Source organism: Cuculus canorus, chromosome 1 (genome assembly GCF_017976375.1).
Source record: "Cuculus canorus isolate bCucCan1 chromosome 1, bCucCan1.pri, whole genome shotgun sequence".
NCBI classification, from domain to species: Eukaryota; Metazoa; Chordata; class Aves; order Cuculiformes; family Cuculidae; genus Cuculus; species Cuculus canorus.
Window position 1 is genome coordinate 192,398,412 of NC_071401.1, and position 17,642 is coordinate 192,416,053.

General features: G+C 38.1%; 1 protein-coding gene across 3 annotated transcripts in view; it reads right to left on the reverse strand.

The window, feature by feature from the left end:
• The window catches only part of SLC2A13 (solute carrier family 2 member 13), a 156,716-nt gene that overhangs the window by 20,961 nt on the left and 118,113 nt on the right, over positions 1-17,642 (reverse strand). For all 3 annotated transcript variants that reach the window (XM_054057053.1, XM_054057051.1, XM_054057052.1), the window contains exon 7: positions 9,923-10,048. In XM_054057053.1, coding sequence (XP_053913028.1) covers positions 9,923-10,048 — 126 coding nt within the window. The remainder of the gene's footprint in view (positions 1-9,922; positions 10,049-17,642) is intronic.

Below are 17,642 nucleotides of genomic sequence, written 5' to 3' on the forward strand. Positions count from 1 at the left end.
TCTGCCAAACTCGCACTGTGCAGAAATGATTTTCCATAGAGCTGGTAAAGCCTTGAAATCACAATCAACTACATATTTCAATGGGAAATGATGAGGGAACAAAATATTTATCCTTCTGAAATCTCCACTGAAATTGAAAGGAAGATGGAGTGGGTGACCGTAGAATAATTATTTTCTGAAAATGCTTTCTTTGTTAAACCTGAGACAAAAACCTGTGAGGACAAGGAGTTTAAAATATAGACCAATATTACATGCATTAGCATGCCTTTTTAGCACTTCCTTGCTCTAGTTACTGGAATACAGATAAAGTTTATATTTTAATTGTTCTAACAATAATCTTTTGGCCAACTTAACCTTCCTCTGAAGTACTGTTACATTCAACTTCTGTAACAGCAATTTAGACAAAAATACTACATTTTAACTATTGCTAGCAACCATCTTTCTGCCATTACAACTGAAATCTATGCAGACTAAAAATTTGAGCTCTTGCGTCCATCATTTTAAATAGATGATGGATGAGTATATCTAAGAGGAGCTCTTCCCTTATTCCAGTAGGTGGCAATAGTTCTGCCCTAAAACGCTCAGAGAATCTGGTGCTCCAGAAGGAGAGTGAAGAACTGCATCCCTGCCCACACACATCGTACTAGGGAGGCTCTGAATTAAATCAGCCAAGAGAGCTATCCAAAGAGCGATTCCTCCACTGTCAGCTCTAAAATTCGCTGGAAATCATTAATGCCGTAACTGAAAATGGGGCCCCGAGGAGATTTAAATACTACTCTAAGACCACTTATAACAAGATAATTATTTTACGCCTGATTTGTGAGAGTGAGCACTTACCACAGTGTCGCTCTGCTTTGATTTGTGCATGCAGGTGCAATATCTCTGCTAAATCTAGGGAATTTTATAAAATACAGTAATGATAAGTGGTAACACTACCTCTAGCTTATGACATTTATAAACATTGGTTACCAAAGTCTTACTCTTTACATGAAATTCAAAGTTTGGGAATTGGCAGTAGAAGATCTCAGCAGAAATCAAAGTAATCATCTATTTTCCATGGCCTCTGACAACTAAAAACAGCTTTACATAATAAGTGCATTTAAACAATAGTTATTTTGCCAAGAAAATATGCTAAATGGGAAAATACATCATCTGAATCACAGGTCTGAAGAACCAAGTAATCATGCAGAGTCTCAAATTCATCTCTCATTATCATCTACGCAAAGCTAATGTGACAGCTGTGGAAAGGTAAAGGAAAAAAGAAAGTCTTTACATCCTATAAATAAGAAGAAATGCCCAAAGTGCTGCTATTCAGAAGTATGACCTGACTTCTAACAGACTGCCTGTACTAACCAATGAGCTGAGTTAAAGTAAGATCATGACTTTATATCAATTGAATCAATAATTCCAGCTCATCTTGTGCTGGAGAGGAATTGATCTTACTGCCTCCATTCTCAAGGAAATGAATCATGCGTGCAGAGAACACATACAATACTTGATATTAATTAAACTCATCAAACATATTGGATTATTCAATAGACACAATGCAGAAATGTGTTAATTTATTTTCTCTGAAGATTAAATAAAATACTCTGAGAACGTCATCCTTTTAAAAAGGGAAGAGATCACAATTTCGCTATATCAGATGATTTGATTAATGAAGAGTTACTTATTATGGAATAAAAGTGCGTAAGACTTGGATTAGAGATGTAGTTAAAGGTACAAGATGCTGTTACTAAGCACTGGATGTTCTTTTGTTCACTGCTGTTCTTTATAAATAAAAATCCTCAACACCATACATCTTCCAAAAATATTCTCCATTCTCAAAACAAGGAAATTTCAACTTAGTGAATACATTTCAGAGTGTAAAAATCTAAAGGAATCCGCTCAGACAATTTTCACTGAGGATTTTTATTTAAAGTGAACCCCAGGGTCAAAAACTGAATACCTGCGAAAAAAAACTATTTCTCCTCTCTGAGAGAAAAAAATAAAAATCCACACACTCCTAAATATGAGTCAGTTCCTTTTGCTTTCTCCCTAAGGCAGAAAGGGAAATCTCCACCTCTCCCTACGTAGCTCCCTGCACACTCCTGCTCTCCTGTGAAGCATCTTCCTCTGCCCCTCGCTCCGATTCCCTCAGCCAAGGCAAGTGCTGGGACCCTGATCTGCCCCTGCTGTGACATCACCTCATTTCAGTCTGTCCCTAGAAAGGTGAGCAGCTGAAGAAGCTAATTAGCAGCAGGCTCCAAGAGGCAATTAAAGATTCCTTTCTCCAATGTACCTTTTGTATGAGAGGGGGAGAGTAAAGCTGCAGGAATATCCACATAATTAGTTTAAGCACACTGGCAAGAGACTACCAGTTCTCTCATATATGTTGGCATTTTTTCCACTTCACTTGCTTGCCTATTCCCTTCATGATCTAAAAGCAAACATGCTTTTTAAACAGAAAAAAAAAATCGTTTATTCCAGTTCCATCTCAGCTGACCAGAGAATGACTGAAATGAGCAGAAAGCTTGCTCCTACAACAGGATGTAAAATCAAATTTTAAATACCACAGCATCCTTTTCCTTGGACCACTTTCAAGTGGTGAAGAGCACTGACTTAAATAGTTTTCCATTCAAATAACACAATTTTTCCTGACACAAATCAGCATTTGGGAATGTTTTAGCTCAAGGGCCACTTTTGCATTTCTATTCCAGTTACCTCAATGCCATAGCATCTAAAATGGTTGTTACAACTAACGCAAATAGCTGCCAGCATCTGTCTCTTCATCATTCTCTACCAGAACACCCTTTAAATAGTAACTTAAGAGTAATATCTCAAAGCAGTGTTTAGCAGCAAAGTCCAATACAAATGAACAAGTAGAGAACAAGACAATATTTCAAACTAACCAGACCTGCTTTAAAATCCTGATTTGTGCTGGGTGTCTGCAATAAATAAATTTTGCCTTCAGCATACAAAATAAAGTTTGCCAGAGTCAGAATACATTCACTTCATAACAAAATGGACTACTTTGTCCTTCCTTTCAATCGTCTGGAATTTGCCATTGGTTGAGTAGGTATAATGAGTTAGAGCTATTAATCACAATTCCTAAGTAATAGCCCTAAAGGAAAGCAAATAGTTCCAGTTCAGATTATTATGTTGGTCTGCTCATCATTTTAGATCTAAAATGCAGATGCAATATACAAAAGACTTAATTGTTCAGACATTAGATTTAGTAAAATATATACAAAGTGGGTTTACTACCCCTCGAAAATGAATATGAAGAGATCGTATCATGTAATGTAACAACAAAATTCCTTCCTCAATTTAAATTGTTTAAGTGATTATATAGATTTTACCACATTTGTAACGCTTTTCCTTTTAAAAGAACTGAAAAACTTGATGTCTCTAAGATTGAGCAGGAAGAGTGGCTGAGAGGATCGGAACATAAAAACTGCACTTATTTTGCTACCTACTCCTTCATCACCGAGAGCATAGGCTTCATCTGGAAGGAGAGAATATTCTGCATCACTTCAGCCTTCTGATTTTCCCATTTGCTCTTACCAGTTAGCGGAGATATGCATACAAATTTCTTAAGTCTCTCCTGTGCCTCTCCAGCTCACCAGAACTGTATTTGCAACTATTAGAATGTGATACACCGTCTAATGTAATCCTCCCAGAAAAGACCTCGTGCCTTGGATTTTAGGCTGACAAACTCTGTAATCAGAGTTAGATCTTCTTTACATTTCTGTTTTCCGATCCGTCATTCACGTACGTTAGATATCATTACACTAATGTACGTACTCCAAATCAAACAGGGCAAATCGCATTGCGTCCTCCCACCTGACTGCTCCAGGTTTCCATACCTACTGGCAATGGGGAACATAATCAGAATTTAATTATATTTGAAATCGCAAATGGTTTTCTTTCTTAAATAATCTTGGAGGGGAGAAAGGAGATTCTGTGTACTGGTTCCTACTTAACTGATGAATATTTCAATTTAGTAAACATTGAGCATATTGTCCAGAAAGAAATTTCACTAAGGCTACTGGTTATATTTACAGCTCTTCTGAGTGCTGCCAATATACACGCAGATGTAGATTCTGTAGATTCTTGCTGCTTTCCTGAATCGTTTACTCCCACTACTACATTTATACCTCACCAATGCGAGAACTATAATCTTACGTATATTCTTCATCTATCAATCTGAAAACCTACCAAGAGAAATACCTGCTTCTCCTCCAATCGTTGCTGAATTTATTAGCACTTTTCAATGCAGGCCCTTTTAGAAAGATTCCAAATCAACATTTCAGCAATAAAATCTTCTACCGATACTTTCTGCATGACAAAACAAGCAATGTCTACCCACAGACAGAAGAGTACTTCATTCCTGGAAAGCTGCTCTGGAGCTAGCCTTTCTGTGTTAACAGCAAAGGGCTTTATAGTTGTTCCCCATGGCATATAAAAAATGGATTCTCAGTCTTTATATGTGTGAATGCACACACATGCGTGTTTTGGCATTAGTAAAGCAGTCCCGGCCACTTTCACTTGTCACACTGCAAAAGCATCTTTATAAGACAGTGACTAGCAAAACAAGTGTAACTAACTTATTTATGTCTATCTTTATTTACAAGTGGCAAAAGGAACCTGACATTTCTAGAAATATCTAATGTTGCTACAAAGAAAAAGTATTTCAGTCATTTTAACAGCCTCATACGCTATGCATCAGACAATAAGCAGCACTGACTGAATGTAATGCTCTCCAGAACACTCCCTAGGCTGTGACAGGCACTGTCATGTCCCCTGTTGGACATAAAACAGGCTGTTGTCTGAGGATCCAGCTAATGAACTCCTATGTGGGTTTTCTTGCGTATTTTTTGTTGGTGTTGGTTTGTTTTTTTTTGTAACTAATGGAATCTAGTCAGCGTCTAGGCTCAGATGTCAAGGTCATTACACACATTCCTACAGTGGAAAATCTCTGGAAGCTGGGAACTAGGGTTTGACTGCCTGCCTGCCCTGCTTCTTCACATTGCCCAGGTAATTTAAACCCACTTTTGCCCAGAACAGGCAGTTAAACTCCTCAGCAAACTTATGGATATAAGCAACAGGCACACACTGACACATATCAGCATTACCGAGCATCTATAAGCATGCCATTAATTTTACAAGGTAGGAAGGAGCTCGGGAGAGCACTGGCCAGAGTAAAACAGCAAGCTTCCTAAATGCAGAGCTCTTCTTGCGCTTGCCTTTTCAATGAATGCCCTTAAAGAGGAGAATACTTCTTTATATTGATGAAAGCAGAATTCTCCATGAAGAATTAAACTTGTGTGGCAGGGAGATGTTCCTTAATGAAGTTAATAAAAATGGCTGAAGAAAGCAAATCACTCAGCTCTACTCCCTTTATAGATTTCTGTTCCAAATCATCCTGCTTCAGGGACTGTGGAGACCTGCCAGCTAATTTTGTGGACAGGATGGCTTCTAGGCTTGTCTCTGATCTGTAGATGATGTTATTATTTCTTCATAATTGTTTACTGTATAAAGTCAACATCTTTCTCTCCGGAGGAAGATTGCTCAGAGGATCTCATGAGAGCCTTTTAGCTCACAGTTGTAGGCCTGCTGTGGTCTTGACAACACACTCACGCCAAGGTTAATTTCATGTCAAGGCGCTACCAATAGCTCCTTTTCCTTGAGCAGTTATTCTTTCAGCTCTAAGAATATTAATGCACTTTAAAAGTTACTTCTACAGCATTCTTGGCTGACCTTTAGTGTTATTGCAATTACATATACAGAAGTTTCAGGGTTTCCGATGGTCCTGTGGGAGTAATTGCAGTTGTGGGAGTGAACTAGATTTTGAGTTGTGCTTTGAAAGCACAGAACTGAAAGCAATCACCTCCACATTTAGTCCTGGCCGGGAGACAGACTGTCTGTGACTTCTGGCATGCCACCTGAGCTTCATACTGGAACTTCTCCAGTGTATCCCTATCTGTAAAAGCAAGATAATGCTTTTTATCAATTTCGTGGGGATTTTATAACTTGCTGTTCATCAACAAAACTGTAAGCCTTTCTGTACTACTGCTACATGCAAAAAATTCCTAAATCTAGAAGAACAGAGTCCCAACACAGAACCCTCAGACCACACTGAGAGAGAAGACACAGTTGTTCTTTTATCACAAAGTGAATAATTTAAGAATATTCTTGCTCACTTTCTCAAAACCATCCTTTATAGGTCCCTGTGCAGAACTGGAGGCAGCAAGGTCTGCATGTCAACAGTTGTTTTGTCAGCTGTTTCAATAACACCAAGAGCAGCAAAGCACCTGACTGTGCTGGAGCCCTGGGCAGGATGCTCCCCTCTGAGTTATTCCAATCCCAGACTAAGGCTTATGTAACTAATTAAATTAAAAAAGAAATGAATCTCTATTCTTTGTCTTACATTTACGATCTTATAAGTGTACCCATTGCGCATTACCCATGCTGCTTCAAGGTCTCACTCGGGCTTGATCAGATTTATTCTTAGACAGTCTTCTTTCCTCAGGGCCACTGCTGGCCACCAAGTTCCTTACATTCAACAGAACTAAAATGCTATACGCTCCTTGAAAAACATTTGGACGCTCTAATTGTCTCCCTAGGTTTCTATGACAACCACAGCAACATAAACAGCCTTGCTGGCAGCCACAGGAGACTGAAATCTCTGCTCTCTCCTTTCCCATCTCAGAACTTTTCGATGTAGAACGTACCATAACTCAATAAATACAATTAACAATAAGGTAGTGTCAAGTACACCAGGCTAGCACTGGGGAAACTTCTTGCAAATAAAAACATGTTATAGTATTTTATGATAACAGTCAAAACAGTGCCTGTTTCATCAGTGTTCCTTAAGTACCTTGGGATCAACTGTGAAGAACAGCACAAAGCTATAAATATATAAACAGGAGGGGTTTCTGTGTCAGCTTGTGTGGCTGTAGAGAGCTTTAAAAAAGTATAACAAGGCCTTCTCTGTTGGTGCCTCTAGGCACCTCTCACCTTGCTAGTAGGTTACACATCAGTAATAGATAAGTCCCCGAGTGAATGTCAGGATGGCTGGGGTTAAGGCGGCTGTAGAGCTATGTGGCTGTGCACACATCATGTGATGTGACCATAAGCACCTCTTCATAGCTGCAGCTCCCAGCTTTCCAGCAGGAAAATCATAAACAAAATGTGATCGCAGCAGCAGTGAAGTGCTCTGCCTGGCACTGTCAGTCTGAGCCCAGCGGAAGCCGTTTCTCTGAACCTCCCACATCAGGCAAGGCAGTCAGAGCTGCTGCTTTCTGCTAATGCTCAGGCAAACTGAGGTCCAACGAATCCAAAACAAATAGCCCAGGTCTTCCATCTCTCCTGAGCAAAACTAATGGCAAAATAAATTTGTCCTATCAGGCTAGTGTAGCTCTGGAGGTTCTAAGCCATTTAAACCCATTCGGCCAATACTGGATGCCATGAAGCCACCAGAACACACAGAAGTTACAGAGCGGCTGCATGTGATAATTAGGGTTATCAGATGTCCACAGATCACAAAATCATCTTTCAAAGTATTAAACCAGTTTCTGATCACAAAAATGCCATGCTTTTTAAAAATAACTGCCACTGTACATCCAGCATGTGACAAAATAACTTCGTGAAACAGAGAGATGCCATTTCAAGCATCAGCACAGATGTCATTTCTTCACCAGTGCTCTTATTTTGTCTCAGGCACTTTTTCTCCTCTTGCTGCCACAAAGATACAGACGATTCCTGCTGCTATGAGATAAACTGGGGGTGTAACTATGCCATTTTCACCACAGCAATATTCTCACTTGGAGAGGAAATCCTACAGCTTTGTGGGACCAATTTGTTGTAAAGCAGACTCAGGATTTGAGGATAGAGAGCTGGGGGATACACAACTGTGAACATTTGGAAATCACAATCTATGGGGATTCCCTCTGCACCAGTATGCAGAAATACCCATATCTGTGAGAAGGAGGATGTGAAACGCTTGCCTATTTCACAGAGCTTGGAAGGCACAGAAGGTGCCACCTAGCATTTCACAGCATGAAGGACTGGCTTTTAGAAAACCACCTGATTACACAGACCCAGTGGTAGTGAGAATAGAAATTAATGAAATGACACTAGAAATGGGGATAAAAGTACAATCTTTGGAAAAAGGCATGAGGAATTTAATTGGCTTTCTTAAGACAGAACTTTCAGTCTAACAACTACCAATGTAACATTAAAATTGTTCAGTTTGCTCTTGAAAGACTTTGAACAGGGTCCTTATACCGTAGAATTATTGTACAATATGGGAATATTGTGTTTTGCAATATGGAAAGGAACTATTTCTCCTTTCTATCTATTTAGCTCCAATAGGCTGTACAGCAAGGAGGGTTATGTGAGAGTGAATAAAAAAATGATTACTGATGCCCATGTTTACTATGTTATACAACAAGATTGCCTAATAAATTAAGTTTGATAGTATCAATCAACTATTTGTTTCCACGTATGTTTTCCTGTGTGTCAGCACGATTTTGCTAACTACAGATGTGCTACGTAAAACTACAGCCTATATGATATGAATGTTGATTTGGAACACAAAGACAGATCTGTTAATTTACAGATATGAGAGTCCAAATGCTGGAGAGCATATCAGGATATTGGATAATATGCAAGGCATGTTGTATAATGCAACATTGAAGACAGTCAGAAGAAAAGCAGGAGGGATGACATTTTGCAGCTTTTACAGTCACTGTTAATAAGCAGTAATAGTCCCAAAATGATCACAGTGCTTTTAAATCAGGATTACAAAAGCTATAAGCAACCCTCTTCTGCATCTGAAAAGAACTAGCAGGCACAACATTCTAATAGTACTGAAATTAAAAGGAGGCTAATGTTAGAGTAACTTTAAATTAATGATTTTTTCAATTACTAGACATTTCATACCCTTCAATCTCTGTCCAAAATGACTTCAACCTCTGTCCAATATGACACTAAGGCACTTGGTTTTAACCTCTGAGAAATACATATGAAAGTTAAAAAATAATAGCAAAAAACCCACACAAACTTTTGCATATTTCCCAAGCACATTTATGTTGTGTGGGTGGCATAGATAAATTATGGTGAGGAGATTTTATCAGCAGTAATTACACATTTTATCAGCAGTAATTACATAATTCCCTTGTGGCACTGAACCATTCTAAACTCTAATCCAAGCCCTAATCATTATTAAAGCATTGACAAAGACTTTATAGGACATTGTTCCAACTCATAAAGCCATTCCTTAAGAATAATCAATACTTCAGAAAACCTGAAGATTGCTGTGACCCCACAGCGAACCTTGATGCTGCTTAAGAAAAAGCTGTGATGTATTTTGCAGTAGCATTGGGACTTTTCTATGCACACACACATTTTTACACCCCAAGTACAACAAGCCGCATGATGACACTTTTAAGCACAGGAAAACAGAAATCTGTGTCCATAAACCATGCTTTTGACAATTCAAACATTTCAGATTTTTATCACGTTAGATAATTCATCTGAGCAACTCTATTCCCTTAGTAGGCCAATATTTAAAGTGCAATTTAATTAAAGCATTTAAAGAGAAAATTAATTCAGAGGGCTTTAAGTGTGTACCTAGGGAACATGCCCCTCAAACATATGAAGACATCAGAGAAAAGTATTTTTCCTACTTGCTAGTGTATTTTTGCCATACTTTATAAGTGGCAGACTACACCGAACTGACCGCAAACATTAGGGTCAAGACTCTTATTTAGAACAGTTGTTAGAATGTAAACACCCATTTTTTTTACAACATCAAGCAACTTCTTCCAGAACATCTCAACAGTACCATTTTATGTAAAAGCAGAAGTGTTGTCAATAGTGTAAAATACATCATCAGTAGAACACAAGACTAGAAAAATCTTAAAAAGTGACGTACCTGCCCCACGCTGCTTTCATCGTAGAATCTTTATCAACAGGAATGCATGAGGACTCAACAACACTTGATTCATTCAATTTGTAGCAGAGACCACAGTCTGGATCTAACATACAGCCATTACAATAACTGAAAGAGAAAGAAAGAAATAAATACTTAGGCAACACTTTATTCATTTGTACCTGTCAAAATCAACAGCAGCTCCTAATCAATCTTGGGACACAAGTTTTCTGTGTCGGAGACAAGATAATAGAAACTGCCCAAAACCTAATACAGATCGCTTTTGCCTTCTTCTGCACCACATTTTGGTGGCCCAGTTGCAAGTCTTCCAGTGACACCTGATCAGGCTGTAGAGGAATTCACTCATGGAATGAATTTTAATTAAAAAAAGACAGATTGGTGTTGAAAAGAAAGAATTGGAAATCATAGCTAATAATCAAATTAGGATGTGGGCACATACAGGTGTGGGAGTCAGTCTGAGATCATGACACCATCTGTCTCCATGTGGGAACTATGTGCCTGAGATCCTGTTATAAGTGATGGACCGAGTCAATATGTCAGTGGAGACAGTTCAGAAACAGACATCTAATGCTCAGAAATATTCCACCTGCCCTTCACCTGTCAAGTGTGCAGAGCTCTTGCAGATGATTCCCATGCATCAGATTTGCCAGCTCCTTACAGCTATCTGCAAATTCCTTGGTAGCATTGAAGAGCAAGAGATGCTTACATTTAGGCAAAATTTCCTCAATGCAATTTTGCAAGCTATTCAAGTGACTAGACGGTTAAACCGTTCTCTAAACTCCACTGGCTGCACTGACCACAGCCTCACTGCTTACTGGGAGCCCAGATGCCAAACGCTCTACAGAAACCTCACTTAGGTGTCAGTCTCAAACCTGCCTCTGAGAACAAACAGTGGATTTGGGCATGTGAGCTATGAAAGCATCCCAAAAGCCTTCAATGCAAGTTATCTGAAAGCTTCTGGCATAGGTTTCCACAGGTCTGGCAAACGCTCAAGAGCACTGCTGCTGTGGTTAAAACTACTCAGGTGCTTATCTTCCCCAGAAGCCATCTCAGACTCAGAAATATATTCTTATCAGTAAAGCCTCTGATACAGCCTACAGGATAACTTTAGGAGTTAAAAATAGGAGAATGAAAAGCTGTAAAATATGGAGTAAATCCAGAAATTTTAAATTAAAATTAGACTTTGAAATGTAACATCTAGAAATGTATAATTAAGGTGACCAAAATAGCTTCAACATATATCCCTGTAACAAAAACCCCACAGAAATAATCCTTTATGAGTGTGTGACTTTATCAAAACAATGATTTAGTGAATGAAGAAATAATCTGCTTAAACTACTATACCGTTGTGAGAAAATGTAGAAGTTAACCGTATAACAAAGTCCCAAGACTAAATCAATAAAGTAGATTATATGGATTTAAAAAGTCTCAAATTACATGTTTAAAATCTAATCATTCAAACTTTTCATACTGTGATGTTTCTAAAAGTTATAATAAAGTCAATTCATATGGAAGTTGGCAAAGAAGAGGTCTGGCAAAGCATTAAAAACAATGTATTAATTTGCATTTTTCCTTCTCCCAAGTTTTGAAAATTTGTCTTCTTTGTTATTATATGCTTCCTAAATTATCAAATTACTGCAGAGTTTCCATGTTGTCTACTTTTTAGGAAACAAATCTATTTTAAGTACATCTTCCTCTTGCTTAAAACATAGGTCAACAGCTTTTGGGTGTTTTACATTAGAAAAGCTGAATTAAATTGTATTTTAAATAGAGATATAAACATTTTTATAACAGGAACGAAACAAAACTTTCAATTACCTAATTGTAGCGAACATTTCTTCTCTTGCAAAGATAAATGAGAAAATTATATATTTGCCTTTATCAATTAGGAAAGGAAAAGACAATTCCAATATGACATTAGTAAGACTTAATTACATTTTGTTAATCAACATTAGGACAGCAATGGGCAGCAAACAAAACAGCTGAGAGGGACAGAAGACTACAGATGAATAAAAATACTCTTATAAATCACAAGTGTGTTTAAATATGTAATAATAATATTAAAATAACCAAAAATTATAGCACCTTCCAGTGAAAATAATTCTATGATAGCAAACAGAATGCTGATACATGATTTGCAAATTGAAAGACATCTTCCACTCAAATGCACGTTGTATATCAAAGTACCTTTTAACAACATGAATTTCTAGGAAGAGCCAGGGTGCCAGCACACCCAACAAGGCTGCCTGGCACACAGAAAGCAGGCATTTCCAAATACTACGAGTCAATTTCTTCACAAAAACTGACACATGAGATGAATGACACTACCGAACCGTGCATTGTCTGTTCTGTGCTACTGGGCTCACCCTACAGATAACTCCACGTAGTTTGATATGGCATGGGGTACCAGTAACCAGTCAACCGGGAAGCAGAAAGTAACTTATTTATTCCTTCCTCCCCACACAGCAGTCCAGAAAAACTCGAGAAATTTGATTATTGATTCCAGTGTCTGTCTACACGGCTGTTAATTCAGTTGTTCCTCAGGCTTTATTTGTACGCACAACTGTGTCTTCCAGTTGGCATTCAACATAATAAAGGCTGCTGGATATCATGTTGTACAATGTGTCAGAGATCATAGCTACTCACAACAGTGTAAATAATTTAAAATTTACTGTATTCCACAGTTTTTATCAAGCCTGTGTTTCAGTTTGAAAAGTTAAATAACAAATATTAACAAACCTTTTTCTTTTGGGTTAGAATTTTCTGCCATTAGCTATAGTGAGTTCATACAATCATACAAAGTTCAGGCTTTGACTTTAGGTTTTAGAGACGAGACCAATTTATGTCAGTGGAAACTCAGAATTTCAATACACAAGACTCAAAGCCCTTTCAAAGATAACTCCCATAGACTTAGGGCAGGTGGTTTCTGGTCAGACCATCTAGCATTCTTCTGTGTCTCGTTTTATCACTGCTATAAAATTTTTTACGGTGACTTTGATGAGGTAGATATTAATCAGTTTTTCCAAGATGAGGATTGATGGCTTTTTTTCCTTCAAAAATCCAACATATGCACATCACAACTGTTTCATAACACAATAAAGAAATCTGTATTGGTTACTGAACAGTCATGACCACTGAAGACATAGCATGAAGTAAGAAAGGAAGTTTTTTTAAAAAAGAAGCAATTTAAAAGCACCCCCAAAAAATCATGTGCTGTGGCTGTTTACCTTAAATTACTTTCTCGAAAAATAGAAATAAAATATATAATAGTTTCAGGCTTATGCTTTTCTTCACTTTATCCTCATTATTATTTGCTAAACAAAAATACCTAATTTGAAATCAAGCATATATTATTACACATATGCTCATAGTGGTGTAAACAAATAAGGCATACAGCAATTTAAATAATTAAGGACACACAATATACCTGGAAAATCAATGTATATTATAATACTAATTGACACGTAATTATCTACTACAGATCTCCTTTCTGTCCTGAAACATACTTTCTTATCAGCCCTACCCAGACATACCTAGATATATGTCAGAGTACAAATCTATAAATACTGATACATCTTCAAATCTATGTTATGGCCTTGAAAGCTCTATACCAGAATCCTCCAGGATGTCTATGTTAAGAAGAAAATTTGCATCCAATTATAAATGGGAGATACATTTGCTGTACTTTATAATTAAATATTTATATCCATGCTAAGGTTATTAGTTAGTGCCTTGGAAACAGGTTGCTCCATGAAGAGCTAGTTGAAAATTCCCTGGCAGGCTGGTTCTCAATTGGAGACTGTCAATTCATCAAGAATTAAATACCTGAGAGAGATGATTTGATTTTGACGAAACCAGGCAGCATTACAGCAGAAAGGTTTTACAACAAGCCTAGTTCCCTCCCTGCTTACCAGCTGGTCTCCTAGGCAACCCAACAAGAAGGCAAGCATCTAGAATTCAGATGCTTCAGCCTATGCAGCAGAATAACAACCAGGAATGTGAGGCTCCAGAAGTCCAAAGATGTCCAGCTTCTTGTAGCTCAGTGGAATGAGGACCACGGACAACAGTTCCATAGACAGGACCCCCAGTTTATTGGTAACTGCCATGGAATGGGATTTTGGGGTTCCTGCCCCATTGTCCACTACTGACAAGCTGATGCAACGTTAGGAGACTAGATAGCCCTAGATCTGCAATTCCCAACTCCTACTCTGCCAACTCAATCAAGGCTTCCATGGTTTTATGTCCTCTTCATCTGACCAAAAGGGAATGTCTGACATGTAGAAAGCCTGACAGCACTAACTTCAAGGCTGCTTGCTAGAAATTTCTTGTCAGCCTGCCACAACCTTTCAGGATGCTCTGCAGCAGCCTGCCCAATAAACTGTTCCTGAGCTTACAGGTTCATCCCAAAGGTCACAAATCCTTTCTCTTCCACGCAGAATTTAAAGTACATAGATGAATTATTAATTGGCTAGCTGTGCACATTTTTCTTGATACCAAAATTACTGCTTTTTTCTTTTTAACAGTGTAGTTCACCAGCCTCTAGTGCAGTCTCTAAAATGATTGAATAAAACCCCTGACCTGGTAAAGTGACCTTCCAGATGCCAATGAAAGGCTCACAGTTGCCTCTTGTTCTGTTTCTCCTCCACTGCTTAGAACATTCCATACTTAAATTTGGTTTGCTATTATATTTCGTACTTTAAATTTGTAAAATGACCTTGTAAGTAATGACTTTCCTACAATTCTCAGAGTCTCTTAATTTGAGCTGCAAATTGTACCTTTCTACTTTTTGTTGAGTGATTTAGCAGTAGAAGACCTTTGCATAGTACTCTTATGCTGCAAGTGCCATTTCTCTTTTTGACAGGTAATTTTGTCTTTTTCAAGCTGAACCTCAATTTCTGAATTTTTAATTTCAAAACATTTAATCAGTTCTCACTTTTGCCACATATTAAGAAACTTTCAATTTTGCCTTCTATATTTTGTTATCCAATTATAAAACTATATTCATATGTTACTATCATCCAGTTACAGAAATACAAACTGAGCTTGAAAATACATTATGGACTGTGTAGTTCTTTTCCAGAATGTATTGCCTGATTTGATAAGATTCTACTACACTGGTAGCATGAACAGCCTCTCAGAGTATCAAAATGCCCACAAATATAGACATTTCTTGGGGACAGTCGCTTTTTACTTATTTTGGATTCATTGGGATTCACTGCAGCATATGCTGCACAAACAGCCTCTACATGTAGCTATATGTGAAAATCTGATACACTTACAACACATGAGACATTTTGCTCATGCCCTGTCTCCTGCACAGAATAAATTCCACTACTGTAAGCTTGTCGAACCCGCTGCTCCTGCTCTGCATGATGCAAGCATTTGTATTGCTAAACAAGGTTTTTCTTCATAAAACTGTCTGAACAATAAAAAACCATGCCAAGCAGGGAAGCCTCGATGTAGAGACAGGAGGATCTTACAACACCTACATACTATCCAAAGAAAATGTAAGCTGCAAATCACTGCAGGCTAGAAAGGAAAATCACTTTGATTGTGCTGCTTTCTGTTCTTTCAAGCTTGCTGTCTGCCATACTGGAGACATGTTCCTAGGCCAGGTGGATCTTTCAACCTACCTGGTATGGCCTCAGGTTAACTCTTCAATTTCAAGATTGGTTATGCACACAAACTTCTACTTTCCTTTGCATGTGGTGTAGCTACTTTCCAGCTCCTTACAGAAAACAACAGACTAGAATCAAGCTTTCCTTGCTTCTGTGCGTGTATTCTCCTATCTACATCCAGAGAATGCCTCTTCAACCCCAACTGAAAGAAAATGACCAAGATAGCTGAGTATCACCAGTCAGAGCTTGCCTGCCCGACTAGATACAACAAGGAACAGAGGCAATTGATAAACCCAAACAAGAAAAACAGAAAAGATATTTCACTCAACAAAAATATAAAGACTTTTTGACAAATATCGCAGCAGATTTATCAGCTCTATTGACCTGTGAGGACATTAGTGCATTTAGCATTCAGCCAGCTACACAGTTAAAGAGTTTAGGTTTTTTTTGGTAAATGGCTTACTTCATTTTTGTATACAAACTAATTTCAGTTAGGTACTAGGACCCTGTGTCAGAGGTTTTGTGCTGTTTTCACATGCTTCACTGCTACCCAGGCATGAAATCAAGCACTTTGTTACACTTCTGACGATTTCTATTCGCTTCTAAAAGCTAACCATTAAATTCTAACTAAATATCACAGGCAAAGAATATAGAGGATGCTTTAGGTAGTTTAAATATGTGGTGACTGCAAGACAATACTCCAAGCTGTCGTACCTGGGACACAGAAAATAAAATACTCAGTGAATGAGAAAAACCCACTTGGACTTCAAGAGCGCTTTCCTGCTATTATAGGAGACCAAAGGACAGAAATTTATTTGCTGAGCCTACTGGCAGTCTGTTAGGCAACACATGTATCCACTCAGTGATGTTCATAAGGAAAAGCTACCATTTATAATCATGGTACTGGTACTACCTGCAGCTCTGTAATTTACGATGCAGCTATTTCAACAGATCTAAATCACAGTTACATTCAAGTATGATCAACCCTTCCTCATATTAAAATTTGTCTCCTGCTCCTTCTAGACCACTGAGACTGTTCTTCTGTGACTCCTTCCTAGGTATGTTCCAGACCAGTACTGAATACTTACTCTTCTTGATACACCAGCTGCATACAAATACATTAGTTCTTGTCAAACTTTCCTTAAACCCTCTTTGATAAAGACTTGCAGGCCTTTAACTAAGCAACGCAATTCATACAAACTCAGAGGAACTGTTTTTGGCTTCTTGGTGTTTGCTACTTCTGCTTTAGACCCAAAGAGGACCCTGATGGCTTATCCATTTTTCCTACCTATCATAGTCCAATAAAGGAAACTACTCTCTACAAACTTTGCTTTGCCTAAGTCCTTACATCATCATGGCTAATCCACTACTACTGTAGGCACCTTGACAGCAGACTGTGCTGGCTTGCTGACACCATGTGAAAGAGTCCTGATCTTCTCACACACAGGCAGCAACTGACTCTTGTCTTTGACGATTTTCTTTTCTGAATTCATATAGCCCCCAGCACAACAGCTTCCTGATTTATGCCTGGAACTGAACAATACAGACATAAATAACAGAAACAACTGACTTACACGCACCTTTATTTTGAGTGTAATGGCACTCTCCATAGAATACTTTGCTTTTAAAGCTACTCTTCCAAAGAGACCCTACAAGTAGATACTAAACTCCCAGCTTCTTGAGAGATCAGATACAAGCCTTGTTCAAACTTGATTAAAATCACCCTTGTGTGACTAAAACCTGCAGACCATATAAAGAATTAACACCATCACACAAAATAATTCCCTAAGCATTGTTCCAGTCTTTGTTAAACAGCAAAGTCTTAGAAGCATTAGCAGAGATGTGAAGCGTTAGTAGGTCACTATACGAATAACACCTTGTTCCCTCAGTGATGCAGATTCAAAGACAAAGTAAGTGGAAATGTTAACAAGGGTTACAGAGTCTCCATGACACTCATAGACATTATAGTTCAGGTAAGTGACTTCTCAGGTCTTTGTGTTTAAATTGATGAGAGAAGTTTTTCCTCAGTCACAATAAAGTCACATTATCTAAAAGACTACGTTATGTTGAGGCCATTTTACAGT